Source organism: Podarcis vaucheri (assembly GCF_965113315.1).
Source record: "Podarcis vaucheri genome assembly, chromosome: 7".
NCBI lineage: Eukaryota > Metazoa > Chordata > Lepidosauria > Squamata > Lacertidae > Podarcis > Podarcis vaucheri.
The window spans coordinates 7,647,465-7,674,221 of record NC_138765.1 but is presented as its reverse complement, the minus strand read 5'-3'; the positions used below and the strand labels follow the sequence as shown (position 1 = coordinate 7,674,221).

At 49.3% G+C, this 26,757-nt stretch overlaps 1 protein-coding gene across 9 annotated transcripts in view; it reads right to left on the bottom strand.

Annotated features, from left to right (window-relative positions):
• RYR1 (ryanodine receptor 1) overlaps positions 1–26,757 on the bottom strand; it is a 223,963-nt gene that overhangs the window by 90,605 nt on the left and 106,601 nt on the right. For all 9 annotated transcript variants that reach the window (XM_082230909.1, XM_082230913.1, XM_082230914.1 and 6 more), the window contains exons 36-52: positions 25,476–25,676; positions 23,342–23,453; positions 22,459–22,608; positions 21,463–21,736; positions 20,081–20,195; positions 18,870–19,002; positions 17,861–17,955; positions 15,354–15,489; positions 13,704–13,890; positions 10,993–11,104; positions 10,626–10,746; positions 10,273–10,442; positions 7,209–7,429; positions 5,133–5,223; positions 3,614–3,754; positions 2,297–2,460; positions 66–144 (exon numbers count right to left, since the gene is read on the bottom strand). In XM_082230909.1, coding sequence (XP_082087035.1) covers positions 66–144; positions 2,297–2,460; positions 3,614–3,754; positions 5,133–5,223; positions 7,209–7,429; positions 10,273–10,442; positions 10,626–10,746; positions 10,993–11,104; positions 13,704–13,890; positions 15,354–15,489; positions 17,861–17,955; positions 18,870–19,002; positions 20,081–20,195; positions 21,463–21,736; positions 22,459–22,608; positions 23,342–23,453; positions 25,476–25,676 — 2,502 coding nt within the window. The remainder of the gene's footprint in view (positions 1–65; positions 145–2,296; positions 2,461–3,613; positions 3,755–5,132; positions 5,224–7,208; positions 7,430–10,272; positions 10,443–10,625; positions 10,747–10,992; positions 11,105–13,703; positions 13,891–15,353; positions 15,490–17,860; positions 17,956–18,869; positions 19,003–20,080; positions 20,196–21,462; positions 21,737–22,458; positions 22,609–23,341; positions 23,454–25,475; positions 25,677–26,757) is intronic.

Below are 26,757 nucleotides of genomic sequence, written 5' to 3'. Positions count from 1 at the left end.
AGAGCCTCATCTTCCTGGAGCTTGGAAGGTGTGTGTGTGTGTAGGGTCACGTGGAGGCTCCTTACCTTGTCAAAGGCCCACTTCTCATGGGTATACTCAGCATACTTGTTGATGAAAGAGTCCAGCCTCTCAGGAATGATGACGCTGCAAGAAAGAACATTTTCATCAGATGCGAGGCTGGGCAGTTACAGGGGAGAAGTGACAGGAAGGAGCAGTGCCCATACCCGGCCCTGCAAGGTTTAATCATTCCCGCCAACTCTCAGCGCTGGATTCTGCAGCCTGGAATAAATCCAGGAGAGGAAGGAAATACTGAAGGAGTTGGAGGGCGTTTTTAGCAAGGAGCAGAAAGTGTTAGAATTCCTGCTCCATGATTGCAGTCATGGGAATTTTTGTGTGTATCTGAAGAAGTGTGCATGCACACGAAAGCTCATACCAAGAACTAACTTAGTTGGTCTTTAAGGTGCTACTGGAAGGAATTTTTTTATTTTGGGAATTTTTGTCTATCACATGATGGTATATGTTTTGACTCCACAGAGTGGGAAGTGACGGAGACAGGATGTTTGTGTTCCTGTGTTCCGTGAAGTGGGACTATTGTCCTTTGTTCTTTTCCTCTTTGCTGTCTGATGCTAGAGAGAGAGGGAGCCATGTTGCAGTGCTCCATGTGTGTTTATATGTAAATAAAGTAGATTAGCCAAAATGCTGAGTTGCTGAGGTCTGTCACGCGAACTGCGAAGACTCTGCGGATCCCTAAGTGTGCTGGTGTTGGTTGGCATCAGTCGCTGTGATGTTCGGGCTGAAGAAAGCTTTTGAAGCTCCCGAACGATCGACCAGGAGGGAGAGAACATGCCAGTTGGGCATGTGTCTCTACCAGGATCCTACTCGAGTGTAGGATGAGCTCCTGACAGAAAGGCTAAATCCCTCTTCCCCTCTTTCAATCTTTCCCTAAAAGTTCACTGTCTACCCCTGCACTGGCATTACCTCAGCAGGCCTGCTAACGTTTATGTTTATTTTTATTACGCCACAGATCTCCCGCCTTTCCTTCAAGGAGCTACAAGTGGTATACACGTCCTCCCCGTTTTGCTCCTCACAACAGCCCTGTGAGGTAGATTAGGTCTGAGAGATGATGACTAGCATGAGCTTTGCGGCCAAACGGGGATTTGAATCGGCATACTAACCACTACGCCATGTGCGTCCTTCTGCACTGAGGAGTGTCTCCACCCCCATCGTTCTGCCCAGACGCTGAGGTCCAGCTCCGAGGGCCTTCTGGCGGTTCCCTCGTTGTACTGCTCACCTGGCTTGAGAGCAGTACATGTGAAAAGGATCTAGGAGTCTTGGTTGACCACAAACTTGACATGAGCCAACAGTGTGACGCGGCAGCTAAAAAAGCCAATGCAATTCTGGGCTGCATCAATAGGAGTATAGCATCTAGATCAAGGGAAGTAATAGTGCCACTGTATTCTGCTCTGGTCAGACCACACCTGGAGTACTGTGTCCAGTTCTGGGCACCACAATTCAAGAAGGACACTGACAAACTGGAACGTGTCCACAGGAGGGCAACCAAAATGGTCAAAGGCCTGGAAACGATGCCTTATGAGGAACGGCTAAGGGAGCTGGGCATGTTTAGCCTGGAGAAGAGGAGGTTAAGGGGTGATATGATAGCCATGTTCAAATATATAAAAGGATGTCACATAGAGGAGGGAGAAAGGTTGTTTTCTGCTGCTCCGGAGAAGCGGACACAGAGCAATGGATCCAAACTACAAGAAAGAAGATTCCACCTAAACATTAGGAAGAACTTCCTGACAGTAAGAGCTGTTCGGCAGTGGAATTTGCTGCCAAGGAGTGTGGTGGAGTCTCCTACTTTGGAGGTCTTTAAGCAGAGGCTTGACAACCATATGTCAGGAGTGCTCTGATGGTGTTTCCTGCTTGGCAGGGGGTTGGACTCGATGGCCCTTGTGGTCTCTTCCAACTCTAGGATTCTATGATTCTATGATTCTAAGAAGCCAAGCTACAGGGAACCAGGCAGAGGGCCTTCTCGGTAGTGGCACCCGCCCTGTGGAACACCCTCCCACCAGATGTCAAAGAGAACAACAACTACCAGACTTTTAGAAGACATCTGAAGGCAGCCCTGTTTAGGGAAGTTTTTAATATTTGATGCATTACTGTATATTAATATTTTGTTGGAAGCCGCCCAGAGTGGCTGGGGAAACCCAGCCAGATGGGTGAAAGATAAATAATAAATTATTATTATTATTATTATTATTATTATTATTATTATTATTACTTAAACATCACTCACTTGAGGGTCTCCACAGGCTTGGGGTCGAAGTTGCCCTCAGCATCCACAGACGCCTTCTTCTCTGTCTTGGATGAGTAGCTGGCATCCACGTAGTCAGGGGGGAGAGCCCCCGCAATGGCACACAGGCAGGGCATGGCAAGCTTGTACAGGTCAGGGTCAAATTTCTGGGCACCGTGAAGGAGAGAAGCAGAGGTAGGGTGAATTGGCAGACAGAAAAGAAGAAGACCCACATTCCTGGCCATTCCCCACCCTCCCAACTGAGTTGCCCTTGGCAGTAACCCCTCCTGACAGACACTCATAGCCAAGGGACAGCCAGGAAAGAGGGAGACAGATCAGCTGGAAGCCAAAGGTCAGAGGCCAACTCAAGCAGGCTAAATGCTTGAGCCAGTCAGCCTGAAGGCTGGTCACACAGTAGGGCACAGGAAGAGACTTTAAATATTTTATTACAGTGGTACCTCTGTTTACGTACTTAATTCGTTCCGGAGGTCCGTTCTTAACCTGAAACAGTTCTTAACCTGAAGCACCACTTTAGCTAATGGGGCCTCCTGCTGCTGCTGCAGCACCGCCGGAGCATGATTTCTGTTCTCATCCTGAAGCAAAGTTCTTAACCCGAGGTACTAATTCTGGGTTAGAGGATGTCTGTAACTTGAAGTGTATGTAACCTGAAGCGTATGTAACCCGAGGTACCACTATATTGGTATATAAGGCCTTATACAGCTTGGGACCAGGCTCCCTCTGTCGTTTTATGGAATAATCATTGTAAGGTAAAAAAGGTAAAGAACCCTTGGATGCTTAAGTCCAGTCAAAGGCAACTATGGGGTTGCAGCACTCATCTCGCTTTCAGGACAAGGGAGCTGGCGTTTGTCTGCAGACAGCTTTCCAGGTCATGCGGCCAGCTTGACTAAACTGCTTCTGGTGCAATGGAACACTGTGACGGAAACCAGAGCACACAGAAACGCTGTTTACCTTCCCACCACAGCGGTACCTATTTATCTACTTGAACTGGTGTGCTTTCGAACTGCTAGGAAGGCAGGAGCAGGGACAGAGCAATGGGAGCTCACCACTGTCGCATGGATTTGAACCGCCGACCTTCTGATCGGCAAGCCCAAAAGGCTCAGTGGTTTAGACCACAGCGCTACCCGCATTACCTTTAATAATCATCGTACCATCACAGGAATGGCTTTGTTTGGTGTGGTGTGTAATTTTCTGCATTTTATATTGTGTCTTATTTTACTGCAAAACACTTCACACATCACCCAATTCCCAGGCTGACCCAATGGATCCTGCTTAAGATCAAAGTTAGGTACAACTGCTTACCTTGTGGGACAGAGACTCAAAAATGCCCCAGAAGAGCTTCCGGGTCAGGTGAAGCTCCTCCTCAGAGGTGACCCCGTAGTTGGCCCAGCCAGTGGGAAGGCAGTAGTACTTCCAGCAACGCTCGTAGTGATTGGTCAGGAGCTGGGCAGGGTGGAGAAAAGGAGTCAGGAGGGAGAAGGGCTTCCCGTCAAGAACGCAATTTCCTTCATCCTCCAAACCAGCCTTTGCCAACCTGGTACCCTCCGAAGTTTTAGACTACAAGTCCCATTGGTTCAAACCAGCGCAGCCATGCTAGCTGGGGCTGATGGGAGCTGTAGTCCAAAACACCCGGAGGGCACCAGGGTTTTTTGTTTTTTTGAGCTTCTTTTCAATTTATTTAATCATTTTATCAATGCAAACAGCAACCACAAAAAACACATACAACGAAAACCACAATAACACAATTTAACAATTCAGATTTTAGTGCTGATATGCGGAGCACACAAAATGCGGAGGACGAAGGATCTTATAACTACACCTTTTTAACAATATTTCCCCACCTCTCCTCCCCCTACTTCCCACTACTTTCCGCCTTATCTCTTAAGTACCGTATTTTTCGCTCTGTAACACGCACCCGACCATAACACGCATAAACCATAACACGACCATAAACAAAACAGTGGATGTATGATTTTTGTGGTTCATGCTGTGGCCACAGACATGTGATCTGATGGTGAGTTTGAGGTAGCCCAATGCAAAAATCCTGAGGATCCATGTGGATCCATGCTTTGTAACCAGGTTTTAAGTGGGGAGGGAAGGAAAAGCACTCAAGGGCCAAGGAACACGCGTGGGGTGGGTGGAGAAGGATGCTGCTAATAATGAAGAAGAGTGGTATAAGGGGAGAAGGAGCACGCGTGGGGTGGGTGGAGAAGGATGCTGTTAATAATGCAGAAGAGGGGTATAAGAGGAGAAGCAAGCAGGCTCTGCTTCTCTCCCTCCTCCCTGGCTCGCTGAAAAACTTTGCTGCTATTTAGCGAGCTGAGTGGGGAGGAGAGAGGGACAGAGAGCCTGCTTGCTTTAAAGGAGCCAACCGGACAGGATCCGCTTACACTCGTGTAAGCGGCTCCTCTCCTCTCCCGCTTTGCTCCTTTAAAGAAGCAGGCTCTCTGTCCCTCTCTCCTCCCCACTCAGCGGCTCTTCTCCCGCTTTGCTGTTTCAAAGCGAGCCGCGGAGGAGGGAAGGAAGGGGAACCATGGATCCTCTGCTCACGACTGCAGCAGATCCCCCCCGCCACCCGTAGGCATTCGCTCCATAACACGCACAGACATTTCCCCTTACTTTCTAGGAGGAAAAAAGTGAGTGTTATGGTGCGAAAAATACGGTAATCCTTCCAGATTTCTTCATATTTATCCATTCTTAATTTGTGTCGCTATGCAATTTGTTCGTTTGTAACTAGTCTATCCAGGTTGGCAAAAGCTGCTGCAGACAGCCTGGTGTGTTCCATATAACAACATTCCCCCCCCCCACATGCATTGCTCACCTTCAGAGACATCTTTGCAAACTCATTGAGGATGGGCACATCAAATACCAGCCGACGCAGGAGATGCTGGAGCATGGAGGGCCTGATATACCTGGAAAAGTAGCCCACAATGAAATTCCGTGTTTGGGGAACCAAAAATATTAAGGCGCAGAGGTAGGGTGGCTTATAGGAATGATGGTTCTGACACCTAGTCAACCTCATAAGTGTATTTGTATGGAGCTTCCTCAGAAGGAACATCAGCTGAGACTAGCCAGATAGAGACAAAGGCCATATAGATCCAGATGCAGTTAGAGCATATATAGAGTCAGAGAGACAGAACTATAGCATAGGAAGGAGAGAGAGAAATAGTCACAACAGGTCCTGATGTGAGCATTGACCTTAGCAGAGGCAAATCAGGACAAAAGTACCCTGGACAGCTCCATACAGGGCTCACCTTGAAAAATGAGTGAGAGCGAAGCTTAGATGTTGCTTCAACAACAGTCACTCTCAGACCAGCTCTGTCTCATCCCCCCCCCAATTTTCTGTCTCTCTTTTTTAAAGGGGCACAGCTTGCTCCAGTGAAAAGAGGAAGACTCAGGTTGCATTGGTGCGATGCAATGGGCCGGAGGGGTAGAAGAAGAAGAGGAGTTTGGATTTGATATCCCGCTTTATCACTACCCGTAGGAGTCTCAAAGCGGCTCACATTCTCCTTCCCCTTCCTCCCCCACAACAAACACTCTGTGAGGTGAGTGGGGCTGAGAGACCTCAGAGAAGTGTGACTGGCCCAAGGTCACCCAGCAGCTGCACATGGAGGAGCAGGGAATCGAACCCGGTTCCTCAGATTACGAGTCCACTGCTCTTAAACACTAGCTCTGTGAGCTCCTCTTGTGCAAATGCTTCCTCCTCTGAATTCGTCCTCCCAATCTGAATCCCCAGTCTCATTCCCCAAAGAAGGGGAGTCTATGTTGGGAATCAAGCCTTTATCAGGAGAAACTGGCCACTCTCCAGGCACCTGGCTTGATCTCCTGTTGACCTCCCTGTCTGCTTTCCCGGCAAGATCCAGGCAGAGGTCGCAATAGGCGATCCTTCTCAGCGTGAGAAGAACACCCCCCCCTGTTTCCTGCCCCCCCCGGGCAGGGGAAAGAGATAGACAGAAATGTATTTACATGCCTTTATTTCTGTCTTTGCAGCGTTACAGAAAACACGACTGCTCTCTTCAAACTCCAACAGCCGAGAGACAAACTCCTCCTGTACTTCCTGTACAGCTCATATTACAAACTCCTCCTGTACTTCCTGTACAGCTGTACTTCCTGTAATTCCGGTGCTTCGCACTGTGAATAGACTGTCCCTCTGTTTCCCACGGAACAGTCCCAACATTCCCATTATGTTTTGCTTTCAAGCTACCAGCTCGCGGCCGCATTGCTTCTATATCGTAACAGTCTAACCCCAGGGTCTTGCGAGAACAGAACACATGTGTGCAGCTTAATACGAGAAGCAGACATGACGAAGAAGGAATTTAAGGTCTGCCCAGCTTCCAGAGTCAAAGAGGCAAGTTGTTCACCTGTTGGAATGGTGTTCCATAGTTTTGGGGCCACCCTGAGAAGTCCCCGTCATCATTTACATTCACCTACCTAACTGATCTTGGGTTAAACCACAGAGCCTAGGACTTGCCAATCAGAAGGTTGGCGGTTCAAATCCCCGTGACGGGGTGAGCTCCTGTTACTCAGTCCCTGCTCCTGCCAACCTAGCAGTTTGAACGCACGTCAAAGTGCAAGTAGATAAATAGGTGCCGCTCTGGCGGGAAGGTAAACGGCATTTCCGTGCGCTGCTCTGGTTCGCCAGAAGCGGCTTAGTCATGCTGGCCACATGACCCGGAAGCTGTATGCCGGCTCCCTTGGCCAATAAAGTGAGATGAGCGCCGCAATCCCAGAGTCGGCCACAACTGGACCTAATGGTCAGGGATCCCTTTACCTTTACCTTACCTAACTGCTCTTAAGGGCGGGCATTCAAGAAGGACCCCCAAGGACGTGAAGGCAGTGCTTCCGGTAACCCAGGGCGTAAAAGGTCTACCCTGAAATTAGGGCCCCTCCTCAATACCTGCACAGCGCCATGAGGCACTCTTCAATGACGTCGCGCTGCGCTTTGGTGAGGGAGCGCCCCCGTGACAGCCGGTAGATGGTGTGCAGCATGGAGTCCACCATAATGGCCCGGTGTTCGGTGCCGGCGAAAAGGGGGGCACACTTGGTGATGAGCGGCAGCACTGCCAGGCACAGGTAGCGATTCATGGCCAGCGCCATCTCTGTGGTGCTGAAGGCAGCCTGCGGTGGGAGAAAGGAAAAGGTCAGAAGCATGGGAGATGAGAAGGGCCTGTCAGTTTGCATTTCTTAGTGCAGAAAATATTGATCTGATTTCGTTATATATAAAGAAGATAAAAATCGTATTTTTTGCTCTATGACTCACTTTTCCCCGTATTTTTTGCTCTATAAGACTCACTTTTTCCCTCCTAAAAAGTAAGGGGAAATGTGTGTGCGTCTTATGGAGTGAATGCAGGCTGTGCAGCTATCCCAGAAGCCAGAACAGCAAGAGGGATTGCTGCTTATTCTGGGATTCAGAATTTTCCCCCCTTGTTTTCCTTCTCCAAAAACTAGGTGCGTCTTATGGTCTAGTGCGTCTTATAGAGCGAAAGATACGGTATGCGTTTTTGAAAAAACAAGAGTCATTCCTTTTGGGAATGGTGGGAGAAGACATTGACAAGAATGACCATAAACTGTTCTTATACACAACAACGGGGGCGAGGTTATTGCTGGCTCAGTTATGGAAACAGCAAAAATTGCCTACAATAGAAGAATGGCAGTACAAGGTTATGGAGTATGCAGAAATAGCCAAATTAACAGCAAAATTTCGACATCAGGGGGATGAAACATATCAAAAAGAATGAGGAAAATTTATGTTATATATAGAGAAGATGATGTGAAATAGGGAAACCAGTAGAATTAAAATAATATCTCATAACAGGAAAATACAAAAAAGTTACTGGATAATAATATCAAAATGAATTAAAAATGTATATTAGGATTATTATTGAACAATATTTGTAAATGAATATAGACAGCAAGAATTTGTATATATAGAAAGATTTATTTGTTTATGGACATTTAATGGAAAAAATGAAGAAGAACAATCTTATGGAAAATGGACAAAGACAATGCGAAAAGTCAAAGAGGACACGAAAAAGCCAGAAGAAGGAAGGAGGGAAGTCAGCTCAGGAGAGCAAGAACAAATGTGAAATATAATGTATGTGTATGTACAATATGTAACTAAAAATTCAATAAAGATCATCGGGGGGGGGGAGATCTGATTTGTAGAGATCTTTCCTATTCTAATTAATTCAGGAGGGTTCTTGAAGCGGGATGAAATATAATTGCCTCTGGTCTACTGTTTGGGAATCCTGCAACATGTTTAAGTTTTTACTCTGCTAGCTATACATTGGAGTTCTATTCCGGATCAATATTGAGTAGAATTTCAATGACAGGGTCATCAGAAGGGAAGACCACAGAACATGAGAAGAACCCTGCTGGGGAAGATATTGGGACAAAGTGGACTCTGCAGTTAAGCAGTAAAGGGGAAACATATAGCAAAAGTGAACTATTAGGTTTTCATACACGCAGAAAGAAGGAAAGGAAATTAATAAACAGCAATTACTGTTTTATTGCAGACTGACAACTTGATCACCTCACTTGTATATATCGGAAGTGTTAGAATATTGTATGTGCAGGATTTGTCAAGTGGGTAGGTGATGTTAAGGGATAATGAGTTAAATTTAACAAAGAAATGATTGTGATATAGGGAATGGAATGTGAATTAGAAATGATTGGGGAAACAAAAGGAAATTATGGGCACACCGAAAACGGAGTGTGGGAAGCCAATTTCTGGAAAAATTGTACTAAATTTGTTTTCATCTGTGGTGGATTTGATAAAATTCGCTAAAAAAAAATTTCTTTAGGCAAGCCAAACCAGACATGTGGAATACTGACATATGTTTTAAACCTGGTTTTTATCTTGTCATGGGTGGCAATCATTTTTTGAATGTTTTAAATTCCTTTTGTTCCATTTGGTTTATTTGTTAAGTTTGTATACCAACGCCCTTCAGGGAGGTCCACAGCATGAAAACACAAAATAAGAACACAAAATATACAATAAAAGCATTAACAAACCCAACCAGCCAACCCACAACGCTCCTCCCATGGTTGTTTTTAATAATTCCACTGTATCATTCTTTTCGTGAGCCTCTTTGAGGTTGTTGCTTTTGTTTTGTTTCTAAAAATATTTTTTATTAAGCAATTTCAACAGAACAAATTATCAGTCCAAATAATCAATTACATTATTTCCCCCCTTTTTATTCCTCCCCATCCCTCCCTCCCCCCCACCTGAGACTTCCCTCAGCTCCCTTCATTTGCACATATTATTATCCGCATGTTAAAAATTGTACATATCATTGCCTTATCTATCATTTATTCTATTAATAAATTTGTGGATGTTTATTCAAAAGGAGTCCAAGTCATTTTGTTGTTTTTTTAAGTAATTTGTAAAAAGTTCCTAATCTTCCTTGAAGTCATGATTATCCTTCTCACGCAATTTATGTGTCAACTTTGCCAATTCTGCATAACTCATCAATTTTTCTTGCCATTGTTCTTTCATTGGGATTTCCTTGAGGTTGTTGATTTTGGACAATCAAGTGGTATATTAATTTATAATCAAACAAACAAACAAACAAACAAACAAACTGTTAAGTTGTGGGTGAACATATCAGACGACACAGTGATTCTTCAAACAGCTCTTGTTTATTCACAGGCCAGAACAGAACTGAACTGAAGGGTTCAGTAAGCCTGCTTATATAGAGCTCTAGTACAACAGAACTGTAACAATTTTCTAAAATTATCCAATCACTGAACGTCACTTTCGATCCCTTATTTGCATAACTATCTACAGTATCCCCCTGCTGGCCCAGGGTGAGAACTTCAGTACATAACACAAACAAAGTCCAGCATCCTGATTGGATAGTGCCCAGTCAGATGCCCCAATGGGAAGCCCCCAAGCAGCAGTCTCCCCTTCATGTGGTTTTCAGCCAATAGTATTCATCCCTTCCTATCCCAGCACTCACCGTGTCCAATGAGGCGGCGGCTCTCATGTCCGGCAAGAAGCCCACCTCCAGCACGCTGAGAAGGAAGTCCTGGTTGTCGATGCCGTAGACCCGGTCCAGGAACAACACCATGGGTGCCTTGTGGTCAGGCACAAAGCTCGCAGACATCTTGGGCTCGACAACGCTGCCGTCTACGTATGGGCAAGAGAAGAACATTAGCAGGTGGAGGAGAGAGAGCAAGCCAGGCTTCCGGAAGCCGGTTGGGGTGGGGAAAGCAAAGCAGACAGAGGAAGGAGCAGCAAGTGCACATGGAAGGTTCCGGAAGGGCCCGGAAGGTTCTCAGGACCAGGAAAGGTCCCGCCTGGCCACCGTACCTTTGCCAAATGATGGGATCTGCAGAGGTAGACTGATGACCCCCACAAGATCCTCAAGGGGCACCAAGGAACGCAAGATGGCCCTGATTCGGAGGGCTTCGCCTTTTCCGGCCTGGATGAGCTGTTTGGATAGAAGGAGGCAAGGCGTGAGGAGGAGCCAGTTGGTTAGGGACCTGATCCAGTGCCCACTTTGGAGGAAAGGATGCTTGGGGGTGGGTGGGTTGAGAGCCAGCAGAGGACTGTGCAGGAGGGTGGGTGGGATCAGTGCAAGATGAAATGTTGTGGGGGGGAGGTTTTTTTCAGGGGGGTTGAAGTGGGCTATCTCTAGCATCGCAGACAGTGAAGGGAGTGGAGCGGTGCTGCTTACATGCATCTCAGGGGCGCAGCGCCCCAGCAAATCGATGAGGGCGGCATAGAAGGACATGATGGCGTTGCCCAAATGAACCCGGTTCTCCTCGTGGGATTCCTCTCCCCCAAATCTGGTAGAGAGAGAGAAAGAGAGAGAGAGAGAGAGCAGGAAAAGGGGAGAGGGATCATCAGGTGGGGAGCATGGGGGGAGGGGCAAAATAATGAAGCCCTACCCCTAAACAAACAAACAAACAAACAGAGTAGGGAAAAGGAATGAATACTTGTCACCAAGTGTGTGTGAAAATGAAGTTGCAGCCAGAGAGATCAGACAAGTGGTCACCATGTCAGCAGAGTGCAGAATACAACCATCAGCTTAGAACAGGGGCCGGCAAGGTTTACCTCGCCTGGGCCAGTTCACGCCAGCGGAGACCCCTCCAAGGGCCAGATTGTGCATGCGCGATTTCTGGCGTCGGCATCTGCGCAGACGCGATTTCCGGCATCTGCGCAGACGTGATTTCTGGCACCGCAGAAGCGAGTCCCCGTGCCGCACTGTGCTGGTTTAGCGCCGTGCGCAGGACTCACCAAGTGGGTGGTTCGGTTCGTGGGCGGCTCGTGGGCCGGATAAATGACCCCCATGGGCCGTTTGTGGCCCATGGGCCACTTAGGTTGCCTACCCCTGGCTTTGAATATTGTGGCACTGTCAACAACCCGAATTCTTAGCTTTTACATTGACAAAAACCACACACACAAACAGATCAAGGCTCCAGTCCTCCTGAAGGCGGAGGGGAAGTGAAGTGGAGAGGGAAATGGAGAAGGGAATTTTTTATTTGAGCTAAGAAATCAGGGGGATGCGGGTGGTGCTGTGGGTTAAACCACAGAGCCTAGGACTTGCCGATCAGAAGGTCGGCAGTTCGAATCCCCGCAACAGGGTGAGCTCCTGTTACTCAGTCCCTGCTCCTGCCAACCTAGCAGTTCGAAAGCACATCAAAGTGCAAGTAGATAAATAGGTACCACTCCAGTGGGAAGCTAAACGGCGTTTCCATGCGCTGCTCTGGTTCGCCAGAAGCGGCTTAGTCATGCTGACCACATGGCCCGGAAGCTGGACGCCGGCTCCCTCGGCCAATAAAGCGAGATGAGCGCTGCAACCCCAGAGTCGGTCACGACTGGACCTAATGGTTGGGGGTCCCTTTACCAAGAAATCAGGGGGTCTGACTCTTGAGACTAGTCCCATTTTGGTACTGCTTGGAGCATGCGAGGCAACGGTAAAAAGAAAGTGATGCTGAGCATGTGCAGAAAGGTGGGAAGGTTGTTTGGAACGGCTCTCTGCAGGGACTCAGGCCTGTAGTGAGGGAACCTGGGAAAGCGTCACAGACTCATAGAATTGTAGAATTGGGAGGGCCCATCTAGTCCAACCCTCTACAATTCAGGAATCTTTTGCCCAGCATGGGGCTCAAACCCACGACTCTGAGATTAAGAGCCTCATGCTCTACTGACTGAGCTACCAAGGCAGATATTTGTCAGGCAAATATTTGACTTGTGCACTAAGAGCTGATCCGTGAAGCTAGCAAGGCACCTTCTCAACAAGAGAGATAAGCTGGAGCAGGTCACACACTGCTCCTCTGCTCAATGCGCTGAGCAACAAGGGAGCCTCTGCTCCTCTTGCTGTTCCTGGAGAAACAGAACAATTTTGCCTCCGCCTTCACCATCCTTTCCAGCCCGTCCCAGTTTAACAGGAGCTGTTAAATTGGAAAGGGGTGCAGCTGCCACCTGTTTGCAGGCAGAATGTCCCTGGCATCTTCAATCCCTGGGAGTGTCCTGGAGAAGCACTGCCAGTCAGTGTAGACAACACAGAGCCAAATGGAGCAGGCATAAGGCCCCTTCATATATACTTCCAGGCTAAGACCTTTAGTTCAGTGGCTGTGCATGTACTATGCATGCATAAGGTCCCATGCTCAATCTCCAGGTAGGCTAGGAATCTTCCTAGGCCAAACTGCCACTGCCAGTCAGTGTAGGCAGTATTGAGCTACCGTATTTTTCGCTCTATAGGACGCACCAGACGATAAGACGCACCTAGTTTTGGGGGGAGGAAAACAAGGGGGGGGGAATTGAATCCCAGAAGCCAGAACAGCAAGAAGGATCTGGCTTCTGGGATACTGTGTGGCTGTTCTGGGATAACAGCACCAAGCCTCTTCAGGGCAGCGGGATGAAGGCTCCCCCTGCCCGGAAGAGGCTAAGGCAGAAGCCAGGACAGGTGCCTCGCTGAAGGGGCGCTGCACAGTTCTCCCTCTCTGCGCAGCGCCCCTTCAAGCGAAGCTGGAGAAGGAACAGAAGGAGACCCTTCTGTTCCTCCTCCGGCTCCACAGGACAGGTGCGTCGCTGAAGGGGCGCTGTGCAGATAAGGAGAGCTGCGCAGCGCCCCTTCAGTGAAGCGGGAGGAGGCTGAAGGGGCGCTGCGCAGCTCTACCTCTCTGCGCAGCGCCATTCACTCCATAAAACGCACTCACATTTCCCCTTACTTTATAGGTGCGTCTTATGGAGCGAAAAAAGTGCATCTTATGGAGCGAAAAATACGGTAGATGCAAAAATGGTCTGATTCAATATAGGGCCTGCTTCAAGGATGGGGTCTGGGTCCCTGGAATGTGTTTGTTTATGCCCTGCCCACCCAAATTACTCAGTGAGCCTGCCCTCCCCGTCAGCATGCACAGCGCCCTCGCCCCTCCCTTCACGCACAGCTCCCGGCGGCGATCTTTCTTGACCGTCGGCCCGTCGCGGGCAGGATCCTGCGAGATCTGGATGGCCTCCTCAATGGCGGCCAACAGCCCATTGCCACCTTCACCCCGTAGGGCGGGGCCAAAACACTCAGGGCGCCGGATCAACAAGCGAACCACCACGTTGGCGTTCTCTTCCACACTCTCACCTGTGGGGAAGAAGGGGGAACATTGCATGAACGGGGACAGGGAGGAAGGTTTCTGCATATACACATAAAATTGTAAGGCTGTCGTCATGCTGCAATTCGCATTGCCACCTAGAGAGGTGAGATGAAGGGGAGGGAGTTGGGGAGAGCTGGGAGGGGAGGTTTGGACAAACTGGAAGGGAGGTGTAAAGGGATGGGGGTCGTAAGGGAAGTGGGGTTGGCAAAGGAGTTGGTGCACAGGTAGGCGTGGTAACTGAAGCAAGCAGGCATCCTAGTTCCGCATATTTTTGACACAGAAACACCTGGTGTCTTCATTATTTCAGCTTTGACTTGCTTCCACAAAGTAAGGATTATATTTCTTATGGTTGTGGCACAAGGTTTAGAAATACAGTGGTGCCTCGCAAGACGAAATTAATTTGTTCCGCAAGTTTTTTCTTCTTGCGAGTTTTTTGTCTTGCGAAGCACGGTTTCCCATAGGAATGCATTGAAAATCAATCAATGCGTTCCTATGGAGACTGTCCGGGGACAGAGGGGAAGCGCCGCGGGCCTTCCCCTCTGTCCCCGGACCTGTTTTAAAGCAAGGGAAGGGGCAGCAGGGAGAATCGCTTCTCCCCGTTGCCGCCCCTTGGTTCAAAAGGGGTCCGGGGACAGAAGGGAAGGCGCGCGCACGCCTTCTCCTCTGTCCCCGGAGATTGCGGGGCTGGCAATGGGGAGAAGCGATCTTCTCTCCGCCGCCCCTTGCTTCAAAAGAGGTCTGGGGTGCGGGGGCAAGCTTCGTTTTGCGAAGCAAGCCCATAGGGAAATTCGTCTTGCGAAGCAACTCGAAAACGAAAAAACCTTTCGTCTTGCGAGTCTTTCGTCTCGTGAGGCGTTCGTCTTGCGGGGCACCACTGTATGTGGGGTGTGCCCAGCGCCAGCTCAGAATCTGGTTGAAGTCTTGGAAGGGATATTGGAGGGGGAAAGAAAGGCTGGTCTGTCACATCTGTTGGGACTGATGTGGCCCCCTGGCTAGCCAGGGTTCTAAGCATTATAAACATGCCCCCTCTCTTTCGTCAATCACTTGTTTCCCCCCAAAATTAACCCCGGGTCCACCTAATGAAATCCGCAGCAACCTCTGTCCTGTGCAGGTTTTGCGAACCTGGTGCCTTCCAGAAGTTTTGGAGGACAACTGTCATCAGTTTAAAACATCTGGGGGGGGGACTCCAGGTTACCAGATGCTGCTCCAGTGCAACACCAACACAATGGTACCTATATCCAAATTTAGCAGCGACTCCTCCATTCTGGGAACCCGCCATTTTGAAGACACTGATGCCAGAGGAAGGCAGACTCCCCCCTAGAGCAAGCAAAATAATATAGGGGGCTGTGTTCCCTGGGTCAGCGAGTGATGAAGAGTGGACTTGCTCTTCTGGACCCTGAGTTATTTGTGTAACCACCAGTGTTAAGAGCCCACCCACCGCCAAGCTCACCGTTGACAAAGACAGTGAAGCGCAGGAAGTCGAGGTAACGCTCGCCTCCACAGGGGTTCCAGCCAATGTCAGGGTATCCCTTGGAGAGCAGCATGGAGCAGCTCTGGAGGCCGGCCCCGGCTAGATACGTCACCACCTGGGGAAGCAAGGGAGAGTGCAAGGCTTGATGGCAAAGCTCCAGTGCCTGGAGGCGGTTGGAGGATGGATGGCGGATAACAGATTGAGGCTGAATCCTGACAAGACAGAAGCACTGTTTTGGGGGGACAGGGGGCAGGTGGGTGTGGGGGACTCCCTGGTCCTGAATGGGGCAACTGTGCCCCTGAAGGACCAGGTGCGCAGCCTGGGAGTCATTTTAGACTCACAGCTGTCCATGGAGGCGCAGGTCAATTCTGTGTCCAGGGCGGCTGTCTACCAGCTCCATCTGGTACGCAGGCTGAGACCCTACCTGCCCACGGACTGTCTCACCAGAGTGGTGCATGCTCTAGTTATCTCCCGCTTGGACTACTGCAATGTGCTCTACGTGGGGCTACCTTTGAAGGTGACCCAGAAACTGCAATTAATCCAGAATGCGGCAGCTAGACTGGTGACTGGGACTGGCCGCCGAAACCATATAACATCGGTCCTGAGAGATCTGCATTGGCTTCCAGTACGTTTCCGAGCACAATTCAAAGTGTTGGTGCTGACCTTTAAAGCCCTAAACGGCCTCGGTCCTGTATACCTGAAGGAGCGTCTCCACCCCCATCGTTCTGCCCGGACTCTGAGATCCAGCTCCGAGGGCCTTCTGGCAGTTCCCTCATTGCAACAAGTGAGGTTACAGGGAACCAGCCAGAAGGCCTTCTTGGTGGTGGCACCCGCCCTGTAGAATGCCCTCCCACCAGATGTGAAGGAAATAAGCAGCTATCCTATCTTCAAAAGACATCTGAAGGCAGCCCTGTTTAGGGAAGTTTTTAATATTTAATGCTGTATTGTTTTTAACACTTGATTGGGAGCCGCCCAGAGTGGCTGGGGAAACTGAGCCAGATGGGCGGGGTATAAATAATAAATTATTATTATTATTATTATTATTATTATTATTATTATTATTATCCAGTCCTTCCACGCCTTTATCCACAGGGCATCCACCCCAATGGAGCAAAATGGTGGAGGACCAGATTCATGACTGGGATAATTCACCATCATTTCCGTTGACTGAAAGAAAGGCTACGCTCATAACTAACTGAAAAGACTCACAAACCACCTGAACGACAGGTCTGCATTCATGAAATCAATGGGCAAGAAGAATGGAAGAGGAGTCCTTGAGCCGGATCCCGTCTCATCCAGCATCCTATTCTCACAGTGGCAAACCAGAAGCTCATATGAGCAGAACCAACACTCCCTACTTCTGCTATTTCTGGCATTCAGAGGCAAACTGCATTCGACAGTGGACAGGATGTGTATTGATCCTGGCATCATTTATGACCTTTAAATAGCTAGCTCCAGCATCGCTGCCCAGGAAAGGAAGAGAGGTGGGATGCAGTTGCTAAGCAACCGCAGAGGAGTGTACTCCCTCACCACTGGACAAAAAGGCTGCCTAGGCTGCTGCTGTGAAGGCAGGGAACAGCTAAGGGAACTGCCGCTCCCCATATGAACGGACCTGGACCCCACAATCATAATCTCTCACCCTTCTTTGTGTGCTTCCTCGGCAAAAGGTCCAGAGGGCAGCAACACAAGAACGGGGCCTTTTCTGCAGTGGCTCCCCGCTTGTGGAATGTTCTCCCCAATGAGGCTCACCAGGTGCCTTCATTGCAATATCTTTAGGCACCAGGCAAAAAGATTAATTAAACAATCCATGACCTTTTAAACTGGAGAGGGGTAATGTTTTTGCCTGTTATTGTGGCATGCATTTTTGTGTTTTTATATTGCAAATCGCCCTGTCATTCTCGGATGAAGAACAGCATAGAAATTCAATAAATGATGAAAATAATAAATGATGAGGTGGGAGTCGGCGATGTTTTTAGGCCCCATTTGGATTTCTGCATGACTCCTGTTATGAGTGCCACCACCTCTCATCTCTTCTCTCCCCTATTCCCCTGAGAGACAGAAAGAAAGAACCCACACGCTCTTCACTTTCCCAAGTGGTCTGGGTAAAATGAATTCACATTCACCTTGGAAAGAACATAGAGGGGAAGGAGGAAGTGGCAAAGAGTGCCAATCTTGCCATTTCAGCTCTATGATATTGTCACAGGAGAAAAGGTAACCACCTTCACCACCGCACAGGGGACAGGGTTGAAAGCCTTTGTGGGCAGCAGAGGAAGACCTGAAGGATGCTGGCGATCCCTGAGCTAAGGGAAATGGACAGGAGGGCAGCAATGTCATGGTTTTGGGGTGGGAGAAAGGAGAGGGGCTAACTTGGGGAAGGGGAGCAATCTTCTTGTAGCCAGTATGCTGTAATACCCAAATCTGGTCCCTAGCCACACTCTATACCCACCCCCCACCCCTGTTTGGTACTTTCTGGCCATGCCTGTTACCTTCTCCAGGTCTTGTTCTTGCAAGGCCAGAGCCAGCTCGTTGTTGTCGATGACAGAAGCAGCTGCCACATCCAAGGGTGTGGATCCGCGCATGCCTAGAGGAGCAAAGCAAACAGTAAGAACATGCAGAACTCAAGGGGCCAAGGGGCCTGACAAAAGGGAATAGAGGAGTCACTGCCCTCAGAAGTTGTAGCTGGAATGACGCAACTTGGGTAGGTCTGTGTTAGAGACAAAAATAAAAAAAAATCCAACTTTGAAAAAATTCAACCGTTTAATTTTTCAAAACGGGGTTTAATCAAAGAGGCATGGATGGATTTGCGGGGCGACATCTGATGCTTTCTCAGTTTGTTTTAACTAGCATTAAATCAGCCCGAGTTTGACCAAACTGCGGGAGGCAGTGGAAGACAGGAGTGCTCTGGTCCATGGGGCACAAAGAGTCGGACACGAATAAACGACTAAACAACAACAAAGCATTAAATCAGAATTTCTCAGAACAGTGGAAGCGGACCAAAAAAATGGTTTGCCCTCAGTTTTGACACCAGACACACATGGAAACGAAGGAGCAAATTTCACCCGTGTGAGAATATTTCTACATTTATGTTCATCAGCCAAACACCTAGAATCATAGACTCACAGAATCCTAGAGTTGGAAGAGACCACAAGGGCCATCGAGTCCAACCCCCTGCCAAGCAGGAAACACCATCAGAGCACTCCTGACATATGGTTGTCAAGCCTCTGCTTAAAGACCTCCAAAGTAGGAGACTCCACCACACTCCTTGGCAGCAAATTCCACTGTCAAACAGCTCTTACTGTCAGGTTAAAGAGAAACATTTCTGCCGGGGACCTAAAGATATGTAATGAAGGGGCCAGGCGAGACTCCACAAATGGGGAGCCACCACAGAAAAAGCCCATTCCCATCATCTTTGGACAGCTGATATCTGCTGTGTTCCTTCACACCCCAGCACCCCACTGCACTCCCCCAACCCTGCTCCAAAGCGCCCTTGCTCACCCAGGCCAATGCCACTGTTCTCCAGCAGGTAGCTGAGGTGGTCGAACATGGAGCGCTGGTTCTGGCGGCTGATGCGGCAGAAGTAGCAGAGGAAACGGCAGCAATTGGTCACCATCTTGGGGAAGCGGATCTCCTGCTCAGCAAGGGACAAGGTGGCTTCCTTTAACAGCTTTGCTAAACACCCGCTTTACCATCTCACCCACCCCTCTCCTGAAATATGGGGTAACGTTTTGACGAAGACGGCATTGCATGGCTGTTGCACGCCCTTGCAGCGCACCAAGTCCAGAATAAACACTCTGAGTGTGTGTGTGTTCACTTGGAGGGGGCTTTTTAAAAAATGGGGTGCCTTTCTGTCAATAATGAAGCAGTTCATAGTCCCACTGTATGGCCTGAAGGAGGAGAGATGCATTACTCCAAACTGCTATCGGTGCTTCGCCTTTCCGTGGGAATTGGTCAAATAAGAGCTCTGAGTTCCTCAAAAGCTCCAGCGTTGGAAAAGTATTGAAGCAGTGAGTTCTTCCACTCTATTTGTTGAAGTATTTTTTAAAAATATACAATCACATTGATTTTATGAAATCAAAATGGGTGCCAAGAGAAGGAAACAGCAGCAGCCATGATGGAGGCTGTCTCTCCACATGTTAATAATAATAATAATAATAATAATAATAATAATAATAATAATATATTATTTGTACCCTGCCCATCTGGCTGGGTTTCTCCAGCCACTCTGGGCAGCTTCCAACAAAGATTAAAAATACATTTAAAATGTCACACATTAAAAAATTCCCTGAACAGGGCTGCCTTCAGATGTCTTCTAAATGTCAGGTAGTTGTTTATCTCTTTGACATCAGATGGGAGGGCGTTCCACAGGGTGGGCGCCACTACCGAGAAGGCCCTCTGCCTGCTTCCCTGTAGCTTTGCTTCTCGCAGTGAGGGAACTGCTAGAAGGCCCTTGGTGCTGGATCTCAGTGTCCAGGTAGAATGATGGGGGTGGAGACACTCCTTCAGGTATACTGGGCATTTAGGGCTTTCAAGGTCAACGCCATGCCTCCCTCCTCACAGAATGGCAGAAAGCATTTGATCCAGTTATGGACCCCCTCATTCTCCTGCACTGAAGACCTCCTCCTCCATCAACTTGTTGGGTGGGTGTGTGCAGCCATGAGCAGCCTTGAAAACGTGGGCCTGTGCTAGCCAAGAGCAAGCTTCCTTACCTTCGAATCTCCTCCTCCGAGCACATTCACCATCACCTCCATGACGGTCTCATGCATGCCCAGAGCCCTCATCAGGTTGGGGTGCTGGTAGAAGACCTTGTTGTTCATAATGTTGCTGCCAGGGGAAAACACAAGGGTGCAAGGCACTGAGTACCGGAGAATGCAAGCCCACGGTGAAATGGACAGAGTAAGTGGGAGTAGTGAGTGTTTAAGGGGAAGAGCTTCAGGCTGAGAGAATGGCCACCACCCTGGAAGGCATTAAAAGAGGGTAGGACAAATACGTGGAGGAGGGTAAGATTATCAATGGCTAGTAGCCATGATAGCGATGCACTGCCTTCATGGTCAATGCTTCTGAATACAGTGGTACCTCGGTTTAAGAACAACGCTGTTCACCTTCATCCTGGTATGGCTCTCCTTTATCACATACACAGCCCAACAAGACAACGACAAAAATCCACCAACAGCATACAAATAAATACGGCTAACCTGATCCAAAACACTCACACACGAAAACAAAGGCCACCACAGCCAACCACAAGTGAATAACCACATCCTAGGCCAACCCCAACCTCTCTCACCACCAAAGGAACACAAGTGAACAGCAAAGAACCTGCACAAGCAACGCTGACACCAAACCCTACATATATTAAATAAAATAGAAACATCTATTGAGGGGGACAACTCTGGGCATGCTTAACAATCTACAGCTCCCAGGATCCTTTGGAAGCCATGACTGTTTAAGAAGAAGAGAAGATGAGGAGTTTGGATTTGATATCCCGCTTTATCACTACCCGAAGGAGTCTCAAAGCGGCTAACAATCTCCTTTTCCCTTCTTCCCCCACAACAAACACTCTGTGAGGTGAGTGGGGCTGAGAGACTTCAGAGAAGTGTGACTGGCCCAAGGTCACCCAGCAGCTGCACGTGGAGGAGCGGAGACGTGAACCTGGTTCACCAGAGTACGAGACTACCGCTCCTAACCACTACACCACACTGGCTCTTCAGTGGTATTAAGGTGGTATCGTAGTGCTTTAAATGTATGGAGCGGACTTAGCCTCAGAGAGGGATGCTGTCCCCGCAAATGGGAAGGAGTCAAAAGTCGGGGGGGTGGGGTGGTCATAGCTCATGGACAGAGCAGATGTTACGCAGGAGTCTCAAGTGAGAAGAGGCCTCGGGCAGCAGGGAAGGATCCTTGCCTCAGACCTTGTAGAGCTCAGTACCAGACAAGATGAACCAAGATGGCTGAGTATTATGGAAATGTATTTCTGCAGCTCATTGGAGCGAACAGTTCTGTTTGAGCAGGAGCCGGGAACCCAGGGAGAATGGAGGGACTGCTTCAGGGTGGGATAAAGGAGGAGGCTACAGGAAGAGATGGAGGCACATACCCAATACTCTGTATCATCAGGTTCTCCTCCTCAGGCCCCATCTGGACGATGAGCAGTGAACGGATCTGGCCCAGGCACTCCAGCAGGCTCATAGTGTCTTCCACGGAGTTGGCGTTGATGGTGTAGGCCTTGGGGAGGGCACGGATTAGCTCCCCAAGGCCGTCATACTGCCGATGGAGAAGGCTGAACATGACCCTCACCAGCTCCGGGCTCTGGATGAAAGACTCTTGGGCCCAGTGAACCATGGTGTGCGAGATCAGCTCCTGCAGGGTGCCTGCACGGTTGGGGAGAGGGAGAACTGAGGTCTACTAGACCAGGGTTCCTCAACCTCGGCCCTCCAGGTGTTTTGAGACTACAGTTCCCATCATCCCTGACCATGGGTCCTGCTAGCTGGGGATCATGGGAGTTGTAGGCCAAAAACATTTGGAGGGCTGAGGTTGAGGAAGCCTGTACTAGACAGCCTACAAGAGGATGTAGTGCAAAACTTCTGGAGGTCACTAAGCAGGCAAAGGACACTTCTTAAGAACATTAAATAAATTTGCCTCCTCCTGACTCATGGCCATGATCCTCAACTCGCAGCAAGGTAAAGGGACCCCTGACCATTAGGTCCAGTTGTGGCTGACTCTGGGGTTGCGGCGCTCATCTCGCTTTATTGGCCGAGGGAGCCGGCGTACAGCTTCCGGGTCATGTGGCCAGCATGACTAAGCCGCTTCTGGCGAACCAGAGCAGCGAACGGAAACTCCATCTACCTTCCTGCCAGAGCAGTACCTATTTATCTACTTGCACTTTGACGTGCTTTCGAACTGCTAGGTTGGCATGTGCAGGGACCGAGCAACGGGAGCTCACCCCGTTGCGGGGATTCAAACCATCAACCTTCTGATCGGCAAGTCCTAGGCTCTGTGGTTTAACCCACAGTGCCACCCGCGTCCCTATAACTCTCAGCAAAGTAGCCCCTTAATCACCCCTTTCCTTCCCCAACTCCACTCTTGCACCTACTGGGTTTTGGCTCCTCTTCTGCAGGCTGCTCTTCCTCCGTTTTCTCCTCCTTCTTGCGGAAGCTCGTTACCTTATCCACTAAGCCCATCAGCCGCCGGTAGAAGGATGTGTCTTCCTCTTCCTCTTCTTCTTCACCCTCCGATTGGATACCTATTGGGGAATGTGCAGAGCTAATGAGCTCAAGTGTCAAAAAATGGGGGAAACCGGTCTGGTGCCCAAGCCAGCCAGGTTGTGTGGACAAGAACATACTGTGCAAGTGTGGACGTTGGCATCTGCAACAACTTCACAACCCACACTTTCTGTTTGTGCAAGCTTCTAGCTGTCGTTCACCACAGGGATAAGCTGGGGAAGGTGTGGCTTGCATCTACGAAATGGAACTCTCAGCACCCCTAAGAAACTACAACTCCCAGGATTCCTTGGGGGAAGCCATGAAGATTTAAAGTGGTATCACAGCGCTTTAAAGATATGGTGCGAATGTGTCCCGATGCTAGGGCAGGGGTCGGGAGCAGGTCAGCAATAACTCAGAAACTGTCAGTGACGTCAACTCTTTATTCCAAGAAACAAAACAGCCCAGGCCTAGTGAGCACAGCAACTCTTTCCAGTAGACCTTGCCCCAAGGGCAGTTGTGAGGACTGAAGGTCCACGCCTTCCCACAGCTTCCTAAGTCTCCTCCTCGCCCGGGTCCTTCCCAAGCAATCTGAGACTCTGCTGCCTTGTCTGCTTTTGCTCTGCCCTCTTCACACCTCATCTGGTTCTGTGAGACCAGGGTTTCCTTGGGGGTTCCTCAGCTGGTGCTTCCCAGCACTCCTCTGCATCAAGCAGAGTGCAGAGCGGCTTTCAGTGTGCTTAGGGCTGGTAGGGGCAATGAAGAGGTGCTCCTTACCACAGTGAGACAGCAAATCAGCATGGAATTCCAGCAGTTCGTCCCGGATGTCTTCCGGTACTGGGCACTCCTCCTCGTCAGCGCCATTCTTGAAGTGCAGCAGCATGTTGATCTGCAGAGGAGAGAAGACATGGGTTGCACTGGATGTGGGTTGCAAGCCTGGGCAGCTTTTGTCCCATGCTCCGTACTGTTAGGATATTTCCGTTCCACCTTAAAAGGGAGCAGGCTTTGTGAGTCACAGAGTCTGCCCATGTCCTGTTCACAGGATGTTTATGTTTGCTATTGCTTTCGTTTCTCTCTCTGTCGAAGACACTGACAGAGACAGTCATGTCTTTCTTTGTTCTGATCAACGCTGAATAAAAGCTTGTAAATAATGCTCTCCTGAGTGCGACTTCTGGCTGTGCATTATCTGCTGATAAGAGTGTGCACGAGCCCTGGAATGTGGCAAGGTATTTCCAGGAAACTCGTGTCGCTAATCGCTCATACTGTGGGAGATCGATGGATCGTCCGGCAGCCGGCTTGGGGGCCATGATGGACTTTATCTCCCTGGCAGTATCCCAACACGTACAGCACCTAGCACAGCGGTTCTCAACCTGTGGGTCCCCAGATGTTGTTGGACTACAACTCCCATCATCCCTGAGCTCTGGCCTTGCTAGCTAGGGGTGATGGGAGCTGTAGTTCAACAGCATCTGGGGACCCACAGGTTGAGAAAGGCTGACCTAGCATCATGCTGGAGCAGAGAATCTGGGCCTTTCCTGTTGAATGTACTATGCCAGTCTTCCCCAAGCTGGTGCCTTCCAGATGTTTTGCAATACAACTGCCTGGGGCTGATAGGAGTTACAGCTCGTCACATCTGGAGGGCATCAGATTGGGAAAGGCTGTGCATTAGAAGAAGCAGAAGAGTTTGGATTTGATATCCCGCTTTATCACTACCCTAGGGAGTCTCAAAGCGGCTAACATTCTCCTTTCCCTTCCTGCCCCACAACAAACACTCTGTGAGGTGAGTGGGGCTGAGAGACTTCAAAGAAGTGTGACTGGCCCAAGGTCACCCAGCAACTGCATGTGGAGGAGCAGGGAATCGAACCCCGTTCCCCAGATTACGAGTCCACCGCTCTTAACCACTACACCACACTGGCTCTCGATTAGAAGAATCTTTCCCTTGCTCTCAGTTAAACCAATAGTTGTTCACGATACAAATTTAGCAGAACAGCAGAACATCAAGTGCTGCACTGTAGGCCACTGACAGTGAGAACTTCATTCATTCATCATTCATCATTTTATTTGTATGCCGCCTTTCCATAGTAAAAACAAGGCTCAGGGCAGCTTGCAACATGACAAGATTTACATAATTACCAACATAACAAAAGTCATAAGCAATAAACAAATAAAAAAGTACCAGCCAAATGGAAAACAATTTCCGCATAAATCATAAAATCGAAATCTAATACAGCATTACAGTCATACCGCGGGATGAAGTAGCTTTGGGTTGAGCATGTTCGGGTTGCGCTCCGCGGCGATCTGGGAGTAACGGAGCGCGTTACTTCCGGGTTTCGCCGCTCACGAATGCGCAGGCACTCAAAATAACGTCACACGCATGTGCGGAAGCAGCGAATCGCCGGACGTGCGGACGCGGGTTGCGTTTCCTTCAGGATGCGAATGGGGCTCTGGAACGGATCCCGTTCGCATCCAGAGGTACCATCGTAATATCAATCACAATTTAAATGACATAGATAAAAAACAACAACCAATAATGGAGCCTTCTCTGCCAAGCAGCAGCAACAGCACTCTTTATGGAGCCTGTCAGGCCCCAATCCAAGCCAGGTGGAGACAAGCAGGGCTCCCAGTTCTGAATCCCAAAATGAAACTTAATTTGCTTCTGTTATTTCAATTTGCTTCTACTATATCAATCAGAGGCTAGCACCAGGGCTTTCAAACTCACCCAGGATTTCCTCAGCGAGGTGGTCAGTGAAAGTATTATACAATAAATAATGAAGAATAATAATATTCTGGATTGCTGTGTGAGAATATTATCGGCTTTTGACATAGAGGCATTACAGGAAGTTGTACTTCTTCACTGGCTGACGCCATGCCTAGCCACCCCCTTTAGCTCTCCCCATTGCCCCCTCCCCAGTACCTGCTCCTGAGGAGGGGAGCGGAACTCTCGGGTGCGCCGGGCTGTCTCTGCGGCAGACATGGTGAAGGCCTGCATGAGGGTGTTGTAGCGCTGGCGCTGGTTGGTCTGCAGGTTGTCCACATAGCGCTCCGAGAAAGCAATGATGGCTTCCACACGGTGCTGCAGCTCGCGGTCGCAGAAGAACTGCAGCAGGTTGCACATCTGTGGGAAGAGGGAGGGAGAGAGAGGAGTCAGCACAATGGGGGGGAGGAGCCACAGTCACCAGGGCTGGGTGGAAAGGACTGCGAAGGAGAGAGAAGGAGGAGGTTTGGGGCTTAACATCTTAAAAAGCAGAGACATCACCTTGCCAACAAAGATCTGTATAGTTAAAGCTATGGTTTTCCCAGTAGTGATGTATGGAAGTGAGAGCTGGACCATCAAGAAGGCTGATCGCCGAAGAATGGATTACAGTGGTGCCCCGCAAGACAAATGCCTCGCAAGACGGAAAACCCGCTAGACGAAAGGGTTTTCCGTTTTTGAGCTGCTTCGCAAGATGATTTTCCCTATGGGCTTGCTTTGCAAGACGAAAACGTCTTGCAAGTGTTCCGATTTTTCCCCGCTCCCCCCCTTTTTCTAAGCCGCTAAGCCGCTAATAGCCTTTTAGCCGCTAATCCGCTAAGCCTTTAATAGCCGCTAATAGCCTTTTAGCCGCTAATCCGCTAAGCCTTTAATAGCCGCTAAGCCTTTAATAGCCGCTAAACCGCTAATAGCGCTAATCCGCTAAGCCGCTAATAGGGTTGCTTCGCAAGACGAAAAAACCGCTAGACGAAGAGGCTCGCGGAACGGATTAATTTCGTCTTGCGAGGCACCACTGTATGGTGCTGGAGGAGACTCTGGAGAGTCCCATGGACTGCAAGAAGATCAAACCTATCCATTCTGAAGGAAATCAGCCCTGATTACTTACTGGAAGGACAGATCCTGAAGCTGAGGCTCCAAGACTTTGGCCACCTCATGAGAAGAGAAGACTCCCTGGAAAAGACCCTGATGCTGGGAAAGATGGAGGGCACAAGGAGAAGGGGACGACAGAGGACGAGATGGCTGGACAGTGTTCTCGAAGCTACCAGCATGAGTTTGACCAAACTGCGGGAGGCAGTGGAAGACAGGAGGGCCTGGCGTGCTCTGGTCCAGGGCGTCACGAAGAGTCGGACACGGCTAAACGACAACAATTGTACATACCAACTGGAGATGTGACATGGAGTGGCCTCAAAGGAGGTGGACCACACAGAGATGGGTCTTTCAGGGT